Source organism: Colobus angolensis, unplaced genomic scaffold, assembly GCF_000951035.1.
Source record: "Colobus angolensis palliatus isolate OR3802 unplaced genomic scaffold, Cang.pa_1.0 Scaffold374, whole genome shotgun sequence".
Lineage (NCBI taxonomy): Eukaryota > Metazoa > Chordata > Mammalia > Primates > Cercopithecidae > Colobus > Colobus angolensis.
In genome coordinates, this window is record NW_012117088.1 from 2,132,081 (window position 1) to 2,147,767 (window position 15,687).

Here is a 15,687-nt window from a genome sequence, read left to right on the forward strand (position 1 = left end):
GCCACAGCTCATTCATTAATATCCATCAATTTCCCCAAATGATCCCTTTTCAAATCAAGAGATATTTTAGAAGGGGAACTTAGGAAGAAATATTCATCTCATTATGAATAGTTTGCTATGAGTTAAAACAATTAAAATCTTCAAATCTCTGCCCAAGTAGGAAGTCATTCTGCTCCCCACCCCTGACTTTTAAAGTCAAAGGGAAAGTTTAAAAGCCGGGGGACAAATATTTTCCCACAAGGTCATCTCTCTATCGTTCTTTTATGTTACTAATGTTACCTCTTTCAAAGCACATTGACACCTCAAAACTTCTAATAGTTTTAGGTCATCCTATATGGTAATCATCTAAAAATAGTCAAACTACAAGGTTCTCATTATTTAACCCATTGCCAGTACTACAATTTTTTTTTAAAAAGTGGTCTAACCCTGACTACTTAACTTCTGAAACTGACATATAATATTTTAGCCATATATATTTTTAGAAAGAGTATTTAAATTTGCTTTTACTAAATGATATAAAATAACCACTTTTCCCCTTCAAAATGTATCTCATTAAATCCTGCATAAGCATTACCATGTTTCTCATAGAAGCCTTGACTAATTTCTGAAAGCAGGAAATTATTATGCTTAAATACTTGATTATTTCTACCTATGTTGGCTGAAAAGATAACTCCAAAACAAACACTCCAGTTCTGTGCCTTTTGATACCATTAATGCCCTTCAACTAGTTCACTCTCAGATTATTTTTTGTAACTTTATCGCAGAACCAGTGACAAACTGTTCTATTTCTACTTATCTACTCTTTCACAATTATTTAACCGGAGAAGTATGCCAATGCATTTTAATTGAAATTTTAAGATAACTGTAGACTCACATGAAGTGCTTAAAAAAAAACAAAACTGTGCCCTTTGCCCAGTTTCCCCCAGTGGTAACATTTTGCAAAATTTTAGAATAATATGACAGCCAGGGTATTGGCAGTGATCTAATCCATTCATTTTATTCAGATTTTTGCAGAGGTAGGGGTGTGTGTGTGTGTGTGTGTGTGTGTGTGCGCGCGCGCGTGTGTGTGTCAGAGAGAGAATTAAGCTGTATGCAATTTTATTACCTACAGGTTCAAAGATCCACCAATGAATAGTACCAACACTGCAAAACTCCTGTGTTGCCCTTTTATAACTACACCCAGCTTCGAAACACTCTTGAGACCCTAAGCCCTATCCCTAAAACTCCACCAACCACTAGTCTGTCCTCCGTTCCTAACATTTTTGTCATCTCGAAATGTTATATGAGTGGAATTATACAGTATGCACTCTCTTATGATCAATTTTTTTATTCACCGTGATTCCCTGGAGCTTCAAGCAAGATGTTGTGCATATCAGTAGTTTGTTCCTCTTTATTGCTGAGTTGTACTCCATGGTATAGATGTAGCATGATTGGTTTAATCATTTACCTACTGAAGGTCATCTAAGCTAATTCTAGTTTTGGGCTATAAAGGTGCTCAGAACATTCACGTACAAGTTTTTGTGTGAACACAAATTTCCACTATTCTGGGATAAATATCCAAGAGTGCAGTTTGCTGGGCCACTTGTAAGTTGTACCTTTAGTTTTTTAGGAAACTGTCCATCTGTTTCCACAGTGGCAATACCAGCAATGTCTATGTATCAATGTGTTGTGATCAGACTAAGTTCCCACCACCTCATGATAGTGTGAGACGCATATAACTGGCTCCACCTAAAAAGTAGGACAGTATGAGAGAAAGAATCTAATTGTTTGCCCATTACCTGGAGAGAAATGCCTGAACCTCCCCCTTTGCCTGTATATTCCAAGTGGAAGCCTCATTTTTCTAGTTTAGAAAGAGCACATACTTTCTTCTTGCAGACGAGCCATGATCTGAACATCAGTGAGGTCCTGTAATTTATATCCCATGGAGATAGAATCATCCTCCAATTCTGAAGTACTCAGCTCACTGTCGATAGATGACTGGGGACTGAGCGGGGAGCCCCTGGAAGTGTAACCTGAAACACAAAGGAAATGTGTGTTCTTTCATCTACAGGACTGATATCTATATATGCTTTACAATTCATATATAAACAGTCAGCAATTTGTCTCATGTTTTCATGTTACAAAAATCACCAACATGTCACCATTTAATGGTCAATGTGCACATGATGTGTACACAATTCATATATACAAAACCACTTGTTCATTTTTCACAATTTAAAAAGTCACTATGTACTATATACTTAAATTGTTAAGAGGGTAGATTTCACATTATATTTTTTATCACAATGCAAAATTCACTACTGCTAAAATCTACATCCTATTAGATATGTACATATCTAAAGGCATGGTATAAGAATATATATTCATGTATACTTTAGTAATAAGACATAGACAGTAACTGATTATATACTTTTAAATTAAATTTTAATCTGGTCCATTTGTTAATGAGTACAAACAGCAGTGTTACAAATGGGTAAGAATATCACATCTAAAAGGCACACGTACATATGCAGAAACATATACAACACCCACAGAGAGTAGTCACGGAGACTTATAGCCACCCGTGAGAGTAAAAAAATCGATGGTTTCAGATAAAAGAACCAAAGAACAAATAGAAGAAGGCTATAGGAATGGAATCACACCAATGCTGAGAAAAATAAGAAAACGGTGAGATCCTCATTCATAAAAAGTCACTATGACTATTTTCTTCTACATAACCTTAGCTAAATTTAAAAGCTACCAGAAAAAAATTAAAAAAAACAAATACTTACAATCTTGAATAATAAAAACTACCTAAATTGTGTTTGACATTTAATTTTAAAAACACATAAGCATTTGGAAATACAGAACTGCAGGCATATACTTCTGCTAAAGAGGTAAGAATGTCTGCTACATACAACTGAGAGCAGTAGATCAATGGTGTTAGAGTACAAATTAGTGCTAGGCCTTTTGTACCCAAAGTAAGTGTGCAGCACAAACTCTCCATTCTAAGATTATTCTGAAGCTTTCCAATGAAAGATGAATATTTAAGCTGTGTTTAGTAACTGAATTACAAAGCAAGCAGCTAGTCAAGAAGTTAAAATATTACCTGTTTTTTCAGGTGTTAGTATTGCTTTATTTGAGGTTTTAGAGAAGCTGGGAGTATTAATGCCATTGCTATAAGGGCTGAGTCTTGCAACAGGACTATAAGGAAAAGCCAGTGAGGCAGCTGAAGAGAAGAGACTCCGCCATCGGCTAGCTGTCATAGAAGCAGAAAATAGCAGCAGTTAGCTATATGCAAGCAGATGTTGACTTGTCAGAAGGAGAAAGGTAAGAGATTTAAAAAAAAGAGAGAGACAAAGCAACTTTTCATAAGACTATCTTAACTGACCTCCACTTGTCTAAATACAAAATACATACAAAATAAACAATTTGTGAATTAGGGTCCTATTTATACATCCATTTTAAAAAACTAAATCAATCTTACTTTGATTAAAGCCAACATGCCTGTATAATAATGAAAATTTATTTTCAGTTTCTACATTAGAAATGTTTTCAATTTTCTATTTCCATACAAGGATTTAGTGTTTTGCAATATAAAAAAGGATTAGTGTAAAAAGAAAAACTCAAACGTATAATCTTCCTAATCTTTAGGAATTAAGGGAAATGTTAATATTAACTATATGTAATTCTGTATTTTTCTACTCAGTATCAGAATACGTTGATAAAAAAATATTTTATGTAAATTCATTATCGGATTATGGGAGGACTTAGAATGACTATTGTGTTTCCGAATGGCCTTGAGACCAAAACAAGGTTTAAAGGAAAAATGGTGTACAGAGTAACAGAGGGGTATCTATACCAGAACTTAACAATGACTATCTTAGGTGGCCAGTACAGAGACTATTGGCGATCACTTGGATTTTTTCTTTTAAAAAAATCTTGCAAATTATCTGCATTAAACATACATATTATTTATATAACTAGCTTTTCAAGGTAGGAATATACATGTTATTACTTTAATACTATGTTTTAAATTAAAATAATGAACAAAAAGGAATCACACCAGCCATGGGCAGATGATCTCATTCTTACATTACCTCACTTGTCTAATTAATGTACTTCTCCCCTCCAAAATTACCACCCCTTGGATCTCCATGTTCTTGGGGTCACACACACACTCACACAAATCCCAAATCATAAAAGCTTAAGTCACACCAAACATAGTTTACTCTCCTGTCATGAGATACAAATCAATGTGCTAGGCAAAATCCACTTTTCTGAAAAGTAATCATTTAGACATGTACTAAGCAGAAGGAATGATATAAAAAATATAAACAAGGCTAAACGTCAAGAAATAACTTCGTTTGTATTCACTGGAAATTTGACAAAACTTGAAAAACCAAGTATTAAAAGGACTGCTTTGAAATGTATGCCCCCAGACCACTTTCAATGAGCAATGCTAATGAGCAATCAGACAGCTGAAAAGTGCTTTAAAATGGGCAGTGGGATGGAGAGGGAAAAAAAAAAAAAAAAAAAAAAAAAAACTGTGGGATGTGGATAGTCAAGAAAATAATCAGCTCAGCTCCATAATGGGACTTTTCAGATCCTTGCAAAACACCATCAAGTTTACTTAAAATATATATATATATTTCCTTTTACTTCAGAATCATTACATACCAACATATTCTAATAATTACATTAAAAATATCTTTTCCTTAAGTATATGGAAGAACTAGGCAAGGAAATTACATTCGCAATGACAACACTTTCAGAATCCACACATTTCGTGAAACTGTGAAGCCTGGTTCCCAATTGACACCATATATGTCACTTATCCAACCTGTAACTTACAGTGGTTAAGCAGCTCTTCCCAATCTGAGCCAGAACACAGATATGCACTCCCAGTTCCTTCTCTTCTATATAGGTCAACTTGACTCCAGAATACACTACAAACTAGGGGTTAATAACGCAACACACACTAGGTAGCTGTTCTCACATGTTCAATCTCTATTATTCAAAGAGTTTCTCATTAAAAATTCTATATTTTAAAAGATCAATAGTTCTTTGTGACTGCTATCTTGCTTAACAGATGATGTTATTTTATACCAGTCTGATCACTTGCCAGGCAAAATTACAGTAACTGCGTGTTCTCACCCACAGATGCGGGCGGCAGCACATCACAAGTAAGCAGCATTCATCACTCTGCACAATAACCACTGTGACCCAGCCTCCCCGCACAATTGACACAGTTATTGTGGCTATGACAGCAAGATCCCAGCGAAGAACACAATTAGCGTCTATGGCAAGAAAGAATGGTCTACATTGTTGTTTAGCATTGAAGCTTTTCAGAAAGCTTAGGAAAATTATTGTAGAGGCAAGCTAACAAAACAATAATGCTCCACTAAGGCCCAAGGTTACAGTGGAGGAGGAGGAGGACAGGAGTGGAAGCTATCACATCCTACTTGTTCTTCAGTACATAGCTAAAGAATTGTAACAGGAAGCATTTTTATAAAGAATAAAACAAACAAAAAGAGCTTGTAAAAAAGAGCAATTTTATCTTTTTCAATCAATTATCTCAATAGATTTTTGGTATATAAAATGATGTTAAATGATTTGAGAGGCTCAGTGATGAGCAAAATAGCTCTAAAGAAAGGAGTGAGGCAATTTTGCCAAAAGAGAAAAAATGGGTGATACATTTTTGAACAACAGTTAAATTTCCCTATACTCCTACTCCAAAGTTCTATTTATAAAAAAAAAAAAAAGGGAGGGTCGCAAACTTGGAGGTGGCATGGACTATGCATGTTTTCATTTAATTCCAGTCCCTAGAATAGCATCGAATTGGCCCCAAACAGGACTACACATTGAATCAATGTACGATACTTGGCACAGTTTTCTTTCCCAAATGCCTTAGGCTAAACTGCCTCCCAGGACACTTCTTTCTGTATGCTCTCTGTAGTTCTGCTGCCACTTCCTTAACCACTCAACACCTCTCATCAGATTACTGCAACCCGCTCTTCAACAACCTTCCAGCCACCAACACTGCCCTGAGCAAACCTGTTCTGAACGTCTTGTACTTTAACTGTGTTACTTTCATCAATTAAAGTACTGCAGTGGCTTTCCATCAAATGCAAGACCTTAAAGGCACTTCAGCTCATTTCACTACCATCCTTACAGACTGCCATTTATCTCATGCCCATCTCTGCAGTGTCTCTGAAGCTGCCTAAAGGATGCACCCTTATTGGTTAAACTTTCTACTTCACCTCCCTTGTCTGATAATCATCTTCTACTGAATGAATGTGAAAAAGTACTACATTGTAGACTGATACCTCATTTTTTTGCAAAAAAGTAAGTTGAGTGTGACTAATGGTCTATTATGTTTTGTACATTTTCAAAGTTGCCTGACTGAAAAGATAAATTATAACACATCTGTGTAGTTATTTTTGTACACCATTAAGCAAAGTATGACCAAAAAAACTAGATTTGATAAATGCTCCAGTGATAAAATCAAGAAAATCATAAAAAGGCAGATGACAAAACGGGTTTAAGAAACAACCTAAGTTTCTTCAATTTTTCACACTGAAAATTATTCTGTGACCAACAAAAAGTTCCCAGAAACAATGACATTCCTACCATTGCTTGATCATATTTAAGTTGTTGTTAAATAGGTACGTCTCTACACATAATCAAAATCAAATTTAAAAAAGCAATTACTTAATTCACATACAATAAAAAACTGATTTAATAACTTAGAACACTCAAAAGGCCAGTGCTGCATTAAACTAAAGAGTTCAAAAATAAAGCAACACCGTAATATATTCTGGCAACAATCCTTTTCACTCTTCTCACTACAGTCATTTCAGTACCTAATACAAGACTTGGAACACAGTATGCACTCAACAAATGCTAAATGTGGTCAAAATTTTGGCAAGTTGGCTAATATTTCTTTATCTCAAACCATTCTACCACTCCTATCCTGACATATAAATTACTTTGCCCAATTTTTTAAACTTAATTATAATTGTTAACTCTGAAGACAAATAATAGTCTAATTAGATGTTTCAAATCAGCTAAAATCTCAGTGAAAAATATACCTGGAGGAGCACTTCATTAATACATCCTAGTAACTACTAAGTTGCTGAATTTTATATCAATCTTCTGGTTTCCAACTAAAGGATGTTATATTACTAAGGCCTAGGATCTGTGGCCTGGGGTGACAAACACTGAAAAGTGGTTAAACAGGTGACACTAAGATGAGTTAGTTCCTATAGCACTGCATCACACAGTTAAAAGGAAGGATTATGCCAAGCACGCTAACTGGTGGAAAACCATGCAAGAAGGCAACAAAGCTGCCTTTGAAATCTGGAAATGCTACCACTTCTTGCAATCAAAGAAAGAGTTACAAAATGGCTGCAATTCTATTTGGGCTGTATGGTAGAATTTCGATTCTGGGTTGGTTTCAGTTAGGTGAGGAAGCTGTGGAGGTCAGGACCCTCACTCTTTCTAGTGAGTTCTAACAGGAGGGCTACATTTCTCATTGGGCAGAAGTTACTCTAGAAAACAAGCTCTCCCCTGTGTCCATGTCTTCTCACTGTTCAGCTCCCACTTATAAGTGAGAGCATGCAGTGTTTGGTTTTCTGTTCTGTATTAGTTTGCTGAGGATAATGGCTTCCAGCTCCATCCATGGTAGGGGGAGGGGCAGCATTAGGAAAAATAGTTAATGCATCCTGGGCTTAATACCTAGGCCTAATACCTAGCAAACCTAATAAAAACTCATTAGCAGCAAACTTCAGGTCTGTTTTACTAAAATTCACAGCCTATTTTCTAAATAAGTCATGGTTTTATATCCATGCTCATGGCTCTCTTACCAGCTAGCCAAATTTATATTCTCCCTCATTCCCTAATCCAGGTTCTGCCTTGTGGAACTGGCCAACTTTTTATTTAAATCTTCAAAGTAATGTCGTGTACCTGAGAAAAAAATACGTATATGTATATGTATATGAATATGTATATATGTGTGTATGTGTGTGTGCATGTGTGGGTGTGTGTAGTGCTCCAGAATGATTCAGATGCTTAACGTTCACAACATCTAGAGTCATTCCTTTATTCAACATTTGGCAACAGATACTAAAAAACTTCAAAGGTCAGTCTCCAGTTACCTAAATATCTTCCACAGATACATACAGTATGTGGCATTTCCCTGCTCCACAGTCATTCCGAGAAGTCTGCCTGGCCCCTAGACTCCCACCTGCTTTTTAAAATTCATTTCTCTATTCATTTGAGTAGGCACTAATTATTGTGGCTATAGCATACCAGATGCCCCAGGTGCTGACATGAATAAGATATGGTGACTCTTCTCCTCTCCTTCCCACTCCAATTTCTAAGGATCGGCTACTACAGATGACAGGCAAGTAAGGTGGAATATGATGCCATATTGTAAGTGCAGTAAAAGCACCAGGAGGAGTACACTCAGAGCAAAGTAAAGGCAATGATTAACTTTCTGGAAGAATCCAAATACTTCAGGAGTCATTATGTTTAATGTGGCCCTTGAAGGCTGAGGAGCTTATCACACAGGATATGATACCATTCTAAATAGAAGTAATGCATATGAAACCATGAACACATGAAAGAGCACTGTACATGGCAAACATTTGGAATAAGCATAGGGTATAAGAGAAGAGTTAGGGCTGGAGAGGTTGGCATGTTTGGGTTTTGCACTGTCTTATATCTATACACTTTAATGAACAGTTTACACTTTAATGAACAGTTAGCGTTTTGACTGTGAGAAGGTGAAAGACATAATCAGATCATGTTTTATGATGATGACCCAAGTAGCCATAGAAATGATGAACTAAATGGGCATGGAGACTGACGTCTGGGAGACCAGTTAAGAGGCTCGTAAAATAGACCTGGTGAGACATGACAAGGTCCTGAACAAAAGCACAAGCAGAACATTTGGCGAGAACAGGTTCAATGAGCCACATCTGAGCTAAAGCGCAGCTATTTGGTGACCCAATGAATACAGCGAGTGGGAAAAAAAGAGACCGAAGCTAATGCTATAGTTCTTGAGACACTGATGCCATCACTAAGATGGAGAGCATGAGATAATGATGCTTAGGTTGAAAAAAAAAAGTGAGTTGAACCCAAGATGGTTATTGGAAATGCCTGCGTGCTTGTGTCCAGTATGGAGTTGGAGTTCAGGGAAGAGGGCTGGAGAGAAAAAGAGATTCAGGGTATATCAACAAATAGGTGTTAGATGAAGCATGAATGAAATCACCCAAGGAGAACATACAGAAGGGACTGGAAGAAACAATTTCGAGTAGACAGATGGAGAATGAGTAAAGGAAACTGAAAAAGGTCATGTGGGGAGAAGAATTCAGGAGGCTCAAAGATGTATCGAGTTCCAACCTAAAAAAAAAAAAGACTAATGCAGAAGAGTTTCAACATGGGAGCTAATAGTTAATAGTGGCAACTACTCAGGGAGGGCCTGTAGGATGAGGACTAAAAAGAGCCTACTGGCTAGAACAACCAAACCACTGATGAGAGTAGATTCAGCAGAAGACATATGGAAAAATCAGTGTTAGCATGTCAGGCAGATATAAAGTGAGGAAGAAGTCTTTGAAGAGAGATTTGGCTATAAATGTTTTGTTTTGTTTTGTTTCTTAAGAGGGGGGTTGTAGCTTGAGGAGTATAAGATTCAAGGGAGGATGGCTTTTAGGATCAAGGAAACCTGGAGAATAGAAACAATAGAGAAGAGTCTAAGGAAAAAAAAAAAACACAGAAAAAAGTTCCTGGAGATCAGAGGAATGGGACAGAGATTAGCTAGGGGAACAGCTTTGGAAAGGGAGGGTTCTCACTTCCTCTGAAACAGGGAGGTACAGCCAGAATACAGAGAATGAGGGAGAGGAAGGTGAGTTTAAGGCTTTTTAATCTGTAAGTTACACGCAATAAATATGCCGAGAAAATTTATTCCAGAGGCTAGAATAAAGAACCTCATGTAGTAAAATGCTGGGATGGCCACCACTGGAAACAAGGAAAATGGTTAACCATGAAAGTGACTGCCTGAGTCAGTCTGAAAAGCATATCTCTGGAACAATTCTAATCTCAACACAAGAGCTGAGATTGAAAACGTTAGCATATGCCTGCTCTATCATTCTGTAAAGGGTATTTATGTCTTACAGGTTCAGGTTTAGAGTGGCTATGTGAGAGCCATATTGTTCACGGGGATGTCAAAATCAACGAATTTACCATAATTAAGAGGAAAAAAACCACCCCAGTGACTGAAGATAATCTTCCACTGGGAATTTTAGAAACCACTGGGAAGGTCCTGAGAAGAAGAGTTAGATGGGGTCTGGAAGGCTGTATCCAAAATCAGAGCATGGCCACAGACTAACAGTGGTCAAACATTTTCTGTAAAGGGATGGCTGATAGTGTTATAGATTTTGCTGGCCATAGGGTTTCTGTCACACCAGCTCAGTGGTGACATTATGGTATGAAAGCAGCCATTGAAAACACTGAAATGAAAAGGTTTTATAGAAGCATAGCTACACTTAATTTATATACACTGAGAGTTGAATTTAATATTCATGGGTTATGAAATACTCTTGATTTCTTTTCAACCATTAAAAAGCATAAAAGTAATTTAACATTTTACATTTTAGCTCATAGGCCACACAAGAACAGACAGAAAACCAGATATGGCCATAGTGTGCCAACCCCTGGGCTAACGTACATTACCAGTTTCATAATGGTCACTCAGAAAAACGTGCAGGGCTGTAACCATAGCATCCAGTGCTGAGACACAGCAGGGATGGCTGACAGGATACCTCTTCACTATAGTTTTCCATAACATACTGTAATAAAGACCAAGAAAAGACTGAAAGGACACTTGAGTAAGAATCCAAATGCCTGAGTTCCAGTCTTTATCCTGCCACATGCTAGTTTTGAAATTTGGAGCAAATCATAACATCTTAAATGTTGCAGTGTTCTCGTTTGAAAACAAGTTATGTTTGTAGGAAGAAATAAACAGGCTTTTCATGGGTACACGATGAAAGCCTACAGCAAGCATTCACAAACGATAATACCTTTTTTAATGAAAAGTTATAGCAAGTTGTAGCAAAAACATACTACATTCTTATTTATTTATTAGTTAGTTATTTTTATTTTATTTTGAGATGGAGTCTTAATCTGTTACCCAGGCTGGAGTGCAATGGCATGATCTCAGCTCACTGAAACCTCCGCCTCCCAGGTTCTCCTGTCTCAGCCTCCTAAGTAGCTGGGACTAAAGACATGTGCCACCATACCTGGCTGTTTTATGTATTTTTAGCAGAGAGGGGGTTTCACCATATTGGTCAGGTTGGTCTCAAACTTCTGACCTCAGGGGATCTATCTGCCTCAGCCTCCAGAAGTGCTGGGATTACAAGTGTGAGCCACTGCCCGGCCAACATTCTACATTCTGAAAGAAAATGTTCTAGAAGCTAGGTAGGAGAAAAGAGTCTGTAGGAATTTTCTACTTTTCACTTTTCCTAATTCTAAAGAAGTTTAATCTAGTCCTCTCAAAACAATGCGCTGGCTTCTTATGCTGTATCTACCTAGATAACTATGGAGACTTAGTCTTTCCTCAGTTGTTACCACCTCAGAAGCAAAACTGAACTGTCTGACCTTCAAAAGCTTGGTCAGGATAGGTCAACAGTTCTTACTTATTTATCTTGACTCTTAAATAATGATGTTCATTGCCAGAGTTCTGGAAAATAAGGAAAAAGTAAGTGAGGCAAGGTTAACAGACTTTCAAGCCTTTTGCTTTTTTCTTTCTTTATACAATAGGTATGCAAGCCTCAGTTCCAAGCCAAACAGAGGAATTTAACTTCTAGTCCTTTATAAATACCAGTTACTGAATGGCCTCAGATCAGTGAAGGTACAGGAAACATCAGCTCCTCTAAGTAATTTTTATTCTCCCTTAAGCTGGCAGGAAGTTTTACCTAGAACACAGCATTCTGACCCAAACCCAGAAACCACCAGGGCAGGAAAATCTCCATTTCCATAAACCATCCTCCCATGTATAAACTTCGTAGGTGATATTATATCTTTACATACCTTGAGCCTATAGAAATTCTTGGCACACAGATGCACTCAAATGTTTGCACTAAACTTCAACAAAAGAATTCAAAAACCAAGGTGAAGACAGCAACTGACTGGTTCAGTCTTATAAACTCTGTCTGCACAGACTGCAATACAAGCTTTCTGGAAAGGCTGTAAGTTCACAGTAGGTAAGTGCTGCTGACTTGGCTCCAACCTGAGCAACCCTTCTGGAGCAGTAACATATGGCTTGCAGCTTATCTCATCCAGTATTTTTTATTGGGTAAACTTGAGTAGCATTAGTTTCTCCACAGTGCTTGACGACCTGATAAACAAGCATATGGGGTCTAGGAAGTCCTACTACTTTGAAGCAGATGTTCACAGTACTCTTTCCCAGACATGCATGAAATACAGAGAATTCAACTATAATGTATTTGTCAGTGCATTTACATAGGAAGGGTTGAAGAACTACTAAATGCACCTAATTGGTAGTCTTAGGGACTATTCAATCAAAGTAAGTCAGTCATTATACCCAAGTCTCACAGTCTTCAAATTTAGCTAAGAAAAACTTATCAGAAAGTTACTTTGTATCTTTTCCTGTAGTTCCCATTCATTCAAACTATGACAATGAACGTAATGATTTAAAAATCATTAACCATCATATATATGTATGAGTACCTATGATCCCAGGACACTACAGATACTCAATCTTTAAATTTCCAATTGTACTCAAAATGTAGCATTTTTAAAACATGATTTATATGCCATCTTTAAGAAATATCCAATGCAAGAGTTCATTACTTCATATGTAACTAGTATCTAGAGTTAATGAAGAAAATCACTTTTGATATTAGGATTAAGCTTTAAAATATATTTAGTTTGAAAGTAGCAAAGCAGTTGTACACCCCTGACGATTGGGACTAAATGCTTCATAAATATTTGTTGAATGAGCATTACAAATTCCACCATGTTGCAAAAGGAGTACTATTGAATAACATTTATTCCACAGAAATCAGAGTTTTATAATCATTCTTGACACTAAGTTTAATAGGTCAAACGTTTCTTAGGTTTTAACAGGAAACATAATCTCAATGGATAAGGCATCTAATCATAATTAACGGATTAGACCTTATCTACTTCTCAGATCTTAACCCACTGCACAATCGCACATTTAATGCTCTTCCCTCACGACTATTATTGGATCCTTCTGCGGGACTTCTCTAAACGGGACAACAGTCTCAAAGTAGAGCTGCAAAATAAAGGTCAGAAAGTTCGGGAAGTTATCTCAACTATCAACTTGTTTCCACTTAATCACTGGTCAAAACTGAAGATAGGACAACAGCTTTAAGCACACCAGACCAAATCCAGTATTATCCAGGACCAGAGTGACCGCTGCAACTTCACAAGTCATCCTCCAACTTCCCATCTGCAATTAATAGGGGAGATTTAAAAAAAATGTAGTAGTAATTATACTTCAAAGACATGTTTAAAAATTCCCTTTTATAGAAGCCATTTTCTCTTTAGGTCTGTGTGTCTGCTATAGTTTAAGTCAAACTTAAGGACAATAAAAATGGACACAGACTGTGAGAAGAGGGCTTGTGGAAAAGTAATAATTTAATCTGAAAAGAACAAGGAAGAAGAGCGATCTAATAATTTGTCAATGATGAGATGATGTCAAGCAGATTACAGACAGCTGCTTCTAATTTAGACTACAGCCACAATGCAAGCTGACAACCAGCTAGAATAACTTCCAGGTTCTACACTGCAATCATGAGGTAAGGTAAGCAATATGTTACAGAATCTAATTATATGAAGAAATAGGCTAAATAATCTCATGTCTGAAAACAGAGGGCCCTCCCTCTGAAAGGACAGACTAGATTTTTACTAAGAGTCTTCACGCCTATGACTGGGTAAAGTGTGGTGGCAAATCCAAGCCACCACACTTTACCCATTCAAATCTAAAAGCAGGCTTTTAGAAAGCACTGTTGGTTACTGAATGGAAGAGTGATGAGAAGAGAATTTGAATAATCCTTCCTCCCCAGTGTCTCTGAGACTAAAAGACTCTTCACTGAGTTATGGCTTATCCCAGTAACAGCAAAGGCCTCTGACCCACTAATCTTAAGAGACGACAGAAAGTAAATAAATGAAATCAGAGTTCTGACCAAGGGAAAACTCTTTGGCCCTAAAACTAACCCATTCCTGATTTTATTAAAATACCTGCACATAAAACAACACTAAAATATACATTAAAGGCCTAAAACAGGAGTCTCTTTTCCTTCCCCACCCAGGCCCACTTTCCACTTTGTTTTTCATACTTTGAATACAATTACATAATTAGTATATAACTTTAAATAGACAATAGACAAACCAATCATCACCTTGTTGGTGTCTGATTTCCTACCATGAAATGTTATTTAGTATATATGCACCTTCTCTGTATCCATCTCCAGATCTGATAGTTCTATTTTTACATTGTCAAGGTTTATTGGATTTTCATTGTTTTATAGCTGTGATTGGGACAGCTATAAGGTGATCACTAGATCTGACAGGACCAAGGTAAAGAAAGTAATTATTTTGCTCCAGAACACAACCAACAGGTGAAGAACATTACAAGCCTGAGAGTCAATCACTGTCTTATTTCATCTTCATCTTTCTCAGCTTCTCCTAGGTCATCTCCGAGGTCACTGTTTTCTAGATCTCATGCGATCTTTTATACTTGTACTTTTCCCACTATTAAAATAGTGTGCACAAAGGGTAACACTTTCAACCATTTTAAGGTAAAATCCAAACTTTGCATAACCAAAAGTTTCTTTTGCTCCTACACTTACTTGCTTCGGTACAGGATTATAGTTTGAAAATAACTTTCTTCCTTAAAACTTTAAAGATAATATTAATTTTTATCTAGCATCCAATATTATAAAATATCTGAAGTTTGTTATACTATAGATAAACTCCTAACAATGTTCAAACGAAGGAATAGTTTATCTTTAATTCTGGAAAATCTGAAATTCAATAGCCAGGAGATCTAGGTGCATGGCTTTTTTTCATCTATCTTAGTTCATCCTGAGGATCTGTCAAAGAAATTTTCTTCTATTAATTACTAATTATTTCCTTTGTTCAGTATGTTCCTGCTTCTAGAACTCCTGTTAAGATATGAGAGGTTCTGGGTCCGTCTTCTTCTGTCCCTTCACTTCTCTCATATTTTCCATCTCATTTTGGTAGATTCCTTTGGCCAACTTTCAGAAGCAGCTTGGTTCTTAGCCCTGTGCATTCTTCCTTTAGCACTTCTAAGAAATTAAAAATGGCCAAAAAAATTATGATTTAATTGTTTGTTTTCCCAGCAGCCATCCTTTTACTGATCTAACTTCATTTATCTGAAAATATAAAAATGGAGGACAAGACTGAGCATGCATATGCACGCACATTTATACAAGTACAGGACACACCCAATGACAGCAAATCCACATTTCAAAAGACTAGTACATTTAAACACACTGTTCCTTGAAATACAACCTTACAACTATGACAGCAGAAAAAAATTAAACTCACAAATTGAAAAGAGCTCCAAAACTCAAATATATGAAAGTTATTACTATATAGAAATTTAAAGCTCCCAAATATTATAAATAACCA

At 36.6% G+C, this 15,687-nt stretch overlaps 1 protein-coding gene across 6 annotated transcripts in view; it reads right to left on the minus strand.

The window, feature by feature from the left end:
• Positions 1-15,687, minus strand: part of SLAIN1 (SLAIN motif family, member 1) — a 64,493-nt gene that overhangs the window by 18,462 nt on the left and 30,344 nt on the right. For 2 of the 6 annotated variants that reach the window (XM_011953845.1, XM_011953843.1), the window contains exons 1-2: positions 4,834-5,117; positions 1,863-2,012 (exon numbers count right to left, since the gene is read on the minus strand). In XM_011953845.1, coding sequence (XP_011809235.1) covers positions 1,863-1,923 — 61 coding nt within the window. In that variant the 5' untranslated portion in view covers positions 1,924-2,012; positions 4,834-5,117. Of the gene's footprint in view, positions 1-1,778; positions 2,013-3,088; positions 3,239-4,833; positions 5,118-15,687 lie in introns of those variants that run through there. The other 4 variants (XM_011953846.1, XM_011953841.1, XM_011953844.1 and 1 more) reach the window with 4 other exon arrangements.